Source organism: Diospyros lotus, chromosome 14, assembly GCF_014633365.1.
Source record: "Diospyros lotus cultivar Yz01 chromosome 14, ASM1463336v1, whole genome shotgun sequence".
In the NCBI taxonomy this organism is placed as follows: Eukaryota; Viridiplantae; Streptophyta; class Magnoliopsida; order Ericales; family Ebenaceae; genus Diospyros; species Diospyros lotus.
In genome coordinates this window covers 23,991,036-24,000,797 of record NC_068351.1, presented here as the reverse complement: position 1 = coordinate 24,000,797, position 9,762 = coordinate 23,991,036, and the positions used below count along the sequence as shown (strand labels likewise).

The 9,762-nt window shown below is 33.7% G+C and overlaps 1 protein-coding gene across 1 annotated transcript; it reads left to right on the top strand.

Annotated features, from left to right (window-relative positions):
• Positions 1-8,981: 8,981 nt before the first annotated feature.
• Positions 8,982-9,506, top strand: LOC127791052 (uncharacterized). Its single transcript, XM_052320789.1, has one exon. It carries the CDS (start codon positions 8,982-8,984, stop codon positions 9,498-9,500), a length of 519 nt encoding a protein of 172 aa, XP_052176749.1. The 3' UTR covers positions 9,501-9,506.
• The last annotated feature ends 256 nt before the right edge of the window (positions 9,507-9,762 follow it).

Here is a 9,762-nt window from a genome sequence, read left to right as displayed (position 1 = left end):
CACCTTAAGAGGCCAAAAAAAAAGGAGTATTCTTTTGAAGGGCGTGAACAGTAGCCAACTTTCCTTCTCCCCATTGTTCTTGTCAAGATGGAAGGCTAAGGATTCTGTAATCAGTTGCAATACCATCCTTGTTCCCGGTTTGAGTCTTTGGTTTTAATGGAAATCTATTTTTTAGTTTTAACTTTATTGTTCTCTTGTTTCTGTTCTCTCTTAAATCTGTGTATGTGTTGATACCGGTTGGATGAATGCATGCATTGTCTTTGTTTGAGAATCCAAGGTTTTTGTGCTCGGTTGAGGCTTTAACTGGAAGCAAGAACAACCTGTTTGGATGGTATTTCAATCAGTCTCGAATCTGTGCAATAAGGGGAATCAAAACTGATAGATTGAACTAAGAGGTTTCTGAAATCTGTTTATTGGTTTTCTTTCCAATCTTTGGCGGTTGTTAAAGGATTTTTCTGATTTTCGATTTGAGGATTAAAACTAAACAAATTGTTTATTGAGAAGGCGGTGAAAACTGGGATAGAAGGTTGGTTTGCAACTGATTGCATCTCGATTTATTGTGTTCTTGCTTATTTTGTTTTCTATTTTTCATCAAAAATCCCCCCCCCCCCGTTTAGCCTTGTTTTGACAGATCCGTTTGAGGTTCGTTGGGAGACGACTTTGGGTTGCACCCCTATTGCAAATCCGAATCATCATTCATCTAATCTATCGGTGTTCGACAGCCCCGATCAAAACCCACATAATCTAATAATACATACCTGTCTGATATGAATCGTGCATACATAAAAACTGTAAGCACATACTGTGGGCAATATGCCCCTAGCCCCCTGGTCATCACCAGGCGTGCAACACACAACTGAAACTGAAAATGATGGGATCCCCGCAGACAAGCCGCCTAGCGCGCATAATACAATGCTATGCTCATATATATGCTTGACACACGATATGTAGTGCTCCATATAAAGTCATGCTTAATGCTCATATCAGGATGTATGCATATAATCTCACAAAATAATGCTGATCATGTCAAAATAAATGCTAGACATGCAATCTAATCCTTAATGTATTGGAATACAAAGATTCAATGTATTATGTATCATGGTATGGGTATGATTTACTTGTTATATTCTAGCATATAAATTCAATATTTGGAAGTATTGAATATTTTTATTTGAATTAAATTGTACTGGAAGTTTAATTGGATTTCTGGAAAAGCCATCCGGATATGAAGAAGGCTCATCCAGATACACTGATGCTCAAATAAGAAGTTGTTCGGATATGATGGAAAATATTCGGATAGAAACTAGGACATCCGGATATGATTATGGTTATCTGAATATCTCACTAATGCACTCGGATATAACTGGAGACTATTCGAATGAAAAATTCAACTTTGGAGAGAGGCATCCGAATACGAAATGAAGCATCCGGATATACTAGACCTATCCGGATAAAAGAAAGGGCATCCGGATATGAGCTATCCAGATGTGCGAAGAACCATCCGGATATCATATGCAAAGAACTGGAACTCATCTGGATATGAATCAATAGATCCGGATATGACTCTTAACAAGCACTGGACGCATCCGGATACGACTTGAGGTATCTGGATATTACTCACAAGCTTTATAAGACTAATCCGAATGTGAAACGAGGAATCCGGATATCCTTTGACTAATCCAGATGTATGAGGAAGGCATCCAGATTTCGCACTAAACACATCTGGGTACGACTCAATGAATCCGAATATCACTTATAATAGACACATTCGGATACGACACGATGTATCCAGATATCACTCACAAATTAATACTGACACATCCAGATACGAAAACAAAGCATCCGGATATAACTAAAACCTTTCGGATGTCACTCTCATAACTGAACAAGCCATCCGGATATGCACATTGGCCATCCGAATGTCACTCACATAAAACTTTTTGACTCATCCGGATAGCCTCTAGCTCATCCGAATGTTACTCACATGGTTTGAAAAATCCATTCGGATATGAAGGGACGCATCCAGATGTCTGCAACTATTTTTGACGAACATGAACGAACACAGAGACCCTGATTTTGAACAAACTTAACAAAATTACACCATTCCAAATTAAAACTTGGGAGAACAAGTCCCAACTGATATGAAACAACTTTAGGGATAATTCAATGATGATATTTACTTGAATCGCTATAAAGAAATCATGCATAATTGATATAAACTCACTGCTCATGTATATATATACACACATATTCTAGCTACTAAAAATCTGAGAACCAACGAAGGGCTCTTGATCAAACTGAACGAAACTACTATAAATCTATAATGGAAGGGATTACAAAGAAGATACTTACCTTATGATCGATCGGATCGACGCTTTCAATGAAAATCCACTATGCCAAGACACTGCAAGACTTCTCTTTCTCCTCCTTAATCTTTATGTTCTTCACGGCGTGAAGAAGAACTAAGCTAATGGGCTATATATATAGGTATAAAAACCCTAAATCCCACTCCCTTTATAACTTGGATTCCTTTTCCTAATATAACTAGGAGACTTTAAACCAAAACCATCTCACTTATGGATCATCTTAATCCCTTAATCATAATAACTTTACTTAATAATTAAATTCTAATAACAAATTTTTAAATGACCTCCATGTCCTAGCATTTAATTTCCACAATAAATAACTAGAATTAAATGCTATTTAAATACTATTCTCTCAATTAAAAATTACTAGATTACCACCTTGGCAAATTTTTTTAAGTCCAAAATTAAATAGAATTAAATGCTATTCTTTTCCTTCAAAATCTCTAAATTTTCACATTAAATAATTATTTGGCAAAATCTCTTAAACACTAATTAAATAGGGAATTAAATAATTTCTAGACCCTTTAATAGGTTGTTACATGATGGCTATAGATATTAAAGGGTATGGGGTACAAAGCCACTAACTGTCGACTGTGGGTTGTGGTAGCCGATGGCTGGATGTATGGACGTTAGTTATCAGCTGTTACGATAAGTGGGGAGACGGGCCAGAAGAGCTAATACTACCGGATTCCCATCTTGACTTGTGCATATCATGATATTGTGTGATGCATGAGGTTTGGATTGCATTCATTAGGAGAGACATACTTTGTGTGTGATGGGATGTGTAAGCATTAGTATAACCCGGTCGGCCTAAGAGGCAGTTTGGATACTCTAGGAGAGCATTTGCATTTAGAGAACTTCGCATATGTGTGTTCTTATGTGGGCGTAGCATGGCCTGATGCTCGGTGTATAGGGGCCTTGAAATCACGTTTATGCTACAGATGCCACTGCATTTCCTATGTGTTGCATTGTATGGTAAGGATGAGTGGTTATGAGAGGTGGGTTAGGCCCACAACGTAAGACCGTGGAATGGGTCCCTGGTAGCGACATGTTATGATGATATGTTATGAATGTCAGGAAAAGCCGACAAAGGTTAGGAAAAGACGGGTCAGGAATGATGATATGATAGCCTTTATTGGGTTGCTCGCAAGTTTGTATGTGGAACTTAGGCACCAGTACGTGTATCTTATGTGGGCCCCAAGGACCCTCTATGTGCAATTTACTTTATGTTTATGCAATTAGGGTTAATGCACGTATTGAACATAACATGGTGTGTTACTGCATTGACATGGAATGCATGTGGTATGGGAAAGTTCCATTCTTAACCTGTTACCTACATACAATTATGCTTGCGAGCCTTGTGGCTCATTTTTTGCTTGTGTCATTCCAGGTAAGAGCAGGGTGCCAAGCATGGACGGGGTAGGCGGTACTCCAGGCGAGGGTTAGATGTGTACAGAGTGATAGAATTGAAATGCCATGGCACAGACCAAGAGGGGGGATGAATTGGTATAAAAATAATTCTTTTTTCCAAAGAAAAACAAAATTGACAAACAAAGATGACATCTGTGAAGACCATGACTTTGTTAAACCTCAAGACCTTGAAATGACATGATGAGGTATCAACTGTAAAAAGATAATCTCGTTTTGAGAATACAAATATAAAATCTATTTTAATGAAAGATTAAATATCCAAATTAAGTAAGGAATATAGAGATATAGAGAATGCACACACAAAAGACGATGATTTATAGTGGTTCAGCTTTCTAAGCCTAGTCCACTACCTTAGATTCCCACTAAGAATTTTGAAATAAATCTATTATCAACCCCCTACTCAAACTAAATAGGTCCTCTAGTCCGTGACTAGAAAATTTACAAACCTCTCACTCGAATGGGCCCTCTAACTTACACTAGGTAAAATACAAAAAGAATAAATAACATAATCTAAAAGTGAAATTCTTAGTTATAGGTTCTCTCCAACTAAAAAATATAGGCTTAAGATGAATGAAACAGTGTAGATACAAAGCCTCAAAAAGAAAGTTACAGAGAGAATAAAATTTAAAGCTCAGAGTGCTCGGTAGTTAAAGATATTCAATATGTTCAGCAGCCTTCAACAATTCTTTCAACACCTATTTATAGATGATGGTAGATAAATACAAAAATCCGACCGTTGTGTAGTTGAGCGAGCATTTAATGCGCCAAAAACCAGCTATTACAATTTTCTGTGAAACAAACTGTCAATAGATCAAAGAGGTTAGTCGACTATATTTTTGAGTAAAACTAAGACATAGTCGACAGACATGTAGGCATAGTCGACAGATATCCAACCAAAACCACTAATAGTCGATAGACACCTTCATATAGTTGACACACCCAAAATATGAAGAAAATTTCTAACATCATACACACAAATAGTCGATAGAATAATTTTTGCAGTCGACAGAATCAACACAATAGTTGACAGAACAAAACATAGTCAAAATATGCTTAGGCATAGTCGATAGATGCAAGGCACATAGTCGACAGAACACAAATACATAGTCGACTATTCTCTTTAGAAAAACTGAATACTTAACATCTCCTAACTTTGTTTCTTTTGAAAGAAAGTTAAGATTATCAAAATGATATTGATTTTGAAAATCAAATACTCAACATGCAAGATGAAAATTGTGATATTGAATTTAAATACTCAAACTTATTCATTTAGATTTTAAGATTGATTTTCATAGCATTATGTCATTATCAAAACTCGTTTAAATCTTAAGAGTAAAGTATCACAGAGCAGTCCCGACCATACAATCCTGGTGGTGTCTTCTTGCTATAGATATTATAGGCTAGCTTCTGTGTTACTTGGTACATGTATACGAATATAATGAATAATGTGGGTGACGTTAATAAAGCTTTATTAACAGATATGTGTGCGTCAGTTGTTGTTTTTCTTTAAGACTGTGGCAGGTGCCAACTATTCTGACGCTTCCCCTTGAATTCCTTGGCCGGGGTTTCTAAGAAAGAGGTCGCCATGAGTTTTTGGTAGCCATGTTGGTGTCGCATCCCCAAAAAATGATATATATATATATATATATTAATTGTAGGAAAAAAATGGTGGATGTTACATGTCATCTTCTAAATATTTAAATATATCGTCTAAAAATGATGTATATAATTAGATTTGAGACTATCATTTGTATGTTTCTAATGTTAATTAACATCCTTGTGCAAATTGGTCGGGTCAACACTTTGGAAGCTTGACTTGTTTTTAATAAGAATTGTTCTCAAAAACCATGCAGGTGATCCTCTAATGATATGTTAAAATGTTGCCGGTTAAAGTCTTTTGAACTTAAAATATTTTTTCTTAATAGTTTGTATGGTTTTTTATTATGGTGATTCTGATTTAAAGGGTGAAAGCATTTCTATTGTTGTTATTAAAACCTAGCGAAATATTGTTGGGGCATTAGGAGGACACATTGAGTGTGATGGACATGTAATATAATTCAATAACCATATATACATGACCAATAAAACACCAAATTTAGTCAGAGTTAAATGTGTTAAGATGGTAAACAAATTTATTAGTTTAGTTATATTTTTCAATTTATGTTTGATCTTTTATTTGATTATTTTGTTATTAGATCAAGTTTATCTATACTTTGGATTTATTTTGATTTTATTATCATATTTAACTTTATGTTGCACTTGTAGTCTATAAATACAGTGTACTTCAACTCAATTTTAGGGATAATTTTATTCTTTATTTTTTTTAGTAAAACTCGATTAGTTTCATACATTAATTTTAGTTGATTTAAATAAGTGAACCTTATATCACTGAGTCTTCATAAATATTATTGACATTAAGGTTACATTCAGTCTAAGAAAATATATATTTTTTTTTAATTTTCTATTCTAATCTTATATTCAAAGATATTTTAAAATTTTATGTATCGAGAAGTCATAGCATTCATTTAATAATTTAATAAAAATATATATTTTCTACAATTCAGGAGCCCAAGAATTTAATTTGCAATTTCAAAATTGTAATTTTCCTTTCTACTTTCCCCTTTGGGGATAATGGATATATAAAGATGATACATCTTAATTATGTGAGTTAATTGAAATCAAATTGTGTTGTTTGAAGATGCCCTTCTAGACTTGTGAAAAAGTTCCAAACATATAATGTCAATTAGATGGAGCTTAGCTTAGAATAATGAATAAATATTGAGAGGCTTTGATCTTTGTGGTGCACATTCACTTGTGATTCAATTTTTACAACTCTTGATAATAAAAAGCATAAAGTCAACAAAAGAATATTTTGTGTGTGTGTGTGTGCGCGTATGTCTCCATAAGATGCGGTTGCTATCATCATTTCCCTTCCATGCCTTCATTATTTATTCTCCCTTTCCCTTTTCAAGGGAAAGTCACCCACTATCCATCTACCTTGGTGTCGCATTAGAAATGTTATTTAGTGACTCAATTTCAACACTCGTGATCACAATCTATAATTTATATTAATATTCTATATTACGTGTAATATCAATATAAATATACAAAATATCAAATATCAATACAAAAGATCAATAAAAATGTCAAATTTTTATGTTCTTGATATCTAAGTTTGAGAGGATCGATTTATGTGATATCTAAGTTTGGAATTGTAAGACTTCTAGGCTAATTGTAGAGTTTTGAATAGTCTCCGTCGTATATATTTAAGATGTCTGTCTCATTATATTTGAATAAATTTAATTTTATTAGGTTGTCTTTTGCATCCAATATGATGAGACACCGCTCCTAGTACATCAAGAGTATTAATTTTAGAGAGATTTTTTTCATTCTTTGTAATGTCAATCAAATTCAGCTTTATACTTTTCAAATATTATTTCTATCGAAAGAGGAATTAGATGAGGTCAGAATATCACATTCTAGTTGGGCGAGATAGGTGCATTGGACGTTTTTGAAAACTCCTAATTCATGTCTAACCCCTTATTTAAGCTTGCATAAGTAAGGGTTTTTCAACTAAAAAAAATTTTAAAAAAAAAATGGACCAAAGATCTGACTTGTATAAAAGCAAGTTTATATATACATAAAAGTTTATTTTATTTTAATTTTTAAAATCCTAATTCTAAACATGGTAGAAGCTTGCATGTATTGGCTGAATGGATGTATTAGATACATCAAGTCAACCAAAACTCATATATTTGGTATTTTCTTGACTTTCTCATAAAAAATATACAAATAAAACAACCTTCAGTTCAAATTGTATTTGTTTTTTGTAATTTGAGTTATAAAATATTTTAAATGTTTCTTAATAAAATGTATATAAATAAAAAGTTGTTAAAGGTGTTCAAAACTATTACTCAATTGGATTGAAAACAAATCACGATCAAACCATTAACCACGCACACGAATATAAAATTTTATGTAGAAAATCTAAATTGGAAAAAATCACATGCAGAGAGAATAAAATACTATTATGATGAAATTGGTACAATAATAGTGATATAATTGTAACTAATTTCAAGATATTGGCCATCAGCTTATAAACCTAAAATCATGTATAGATGTATATATGAAATTCTATTTTGATCAGAAGATAATTCATAAAAATATTTCTTCAAATGAGATAAATTTCATTCAAAATCAAATTTGATAATATTTTAATCATAATTAAATTTAAAATCATAATCACGGTCAAATTAAGAATTTTAATTTTAATCAAATTCAAATAAGTGCAATGTGAAATTAAAATAGTCAATGTCAAAATATATTATCAACTAAGTTGGAAAAATTGGTTTTATATTTTCCAACCTTATTTATTTTAATTTTAAATTTGAGTCAACCTTTTCGTATATTATTAATTTATAACATTCAAATGCCGGCGAGAAGAATTCATTTGATTAGAAAAAATAATAAATAGGAATTCTTTAAAGAAGAGAAAATAATTTGGAGGTAGCTTACAATTGTTTATTAGAAGAGAGGGCTTTGGGTTATAAATGTAAAATCAAACATTTATGACTAAATCATATAACAACGTGTTGTATTATATGAAATTTTAATTTTTTTATTATCCTAAAATATTAAATATTCTTATTTAAGTAAATATTATCCTTACCTTATTTTATATTAGAACTATAGAAGTGACTTGTGCAAATAAAAGTTCTTTGGGTATTATTTGATAGTTGTAATTTATTTTTCACTTTGCAACCTCAACAGAGTTAGAGTTAATGGGCATTAAAAAAATTACAAATAATTATTCGTACTATATGTACTGACAAGATCACAGAGTCAATGACTGAATCAAACTTCATCCAATAATAAACGCAAACGAAAAAGCTCGAGCATGGTCTTCATCATGGGATGAAGCCTGACCGGGCTTAGCCTAATCAGGCTTCATCCAAAGACAACATCGGTAAATTGGATGCGGATATTTTTATCATTTGACATTTTTAATTATTTTCTCATAAACTTAATTATTTGTACGATTAACAATTTTCGTGAATAAAAGCACAATCGCTCGGCTATGAGAAATATTATAATTATAAACCGCATTTCTCCAAATCATCGTGCAATTGTCGACTATAAAATGGAACCGTGGGTTTTGGCAATGAAGAACCACAGAAGCCCCTTATGGACTGGTTCTCATGGCTATCGGAAAGCAGGCTCCACCCTTGCAAGGTCTACCAATACGGGTTGGCCTTGTACAACAACGAGCTTGAAGAAGACGACATTGCCTACTTCAACCACGACTTTCTCCAGAGCATCGGCGTCTCCATTGCCAAGCACCGCCTCGAGATTCTCAAGCTCGCCGCCGCCGCAACACCCGTCCGCTCACCAGCTCGGCCGCCTCGTCCTAGTAATATTTCGAGGCTTGCTCTCGCAGTCCGGCGAGCTAGGCGCTGCCTTTCCAAGTGCTTTCTGGTCCTTGTACCCAGCCACGGCAGCGGCTCCAGGCGGAAGGGAGCTGCATTGTTGAAGAAGAAGGGGCGGCTATTGCTCCCCGGCGGTGGCTTTTCTGGTCCGCTGGTGGTTCGCCGACGCTGTAACGATGGGGACAACGACGACGACGATGACAAGACGAATTCGTCCAACGGGGTTGAAGAGTTATTTAGGTGGGATGCCATGTTTCAGGATTTGAAGCCTACGTGAAGATGGTTTAATTGAATTGTCATCAATCATGAGTATCTTAATTAGTTTCTTCTTTCTTCTAAGATTATACTAGTCCCCACATTAGTTGGAAATTAATTGAAGTTGAAGAGATTTGACATTAAAATTTTGGATTTAATAATATTATCACCAATGTTAATTATTATTATTAAGTTAGATCATTGTTATGTAGATAATTAATGTTAATTATTAAATTTTTAAATGTATTTTATGTAATTGAATTTGGGTTAAGGTGAGCCGCAAT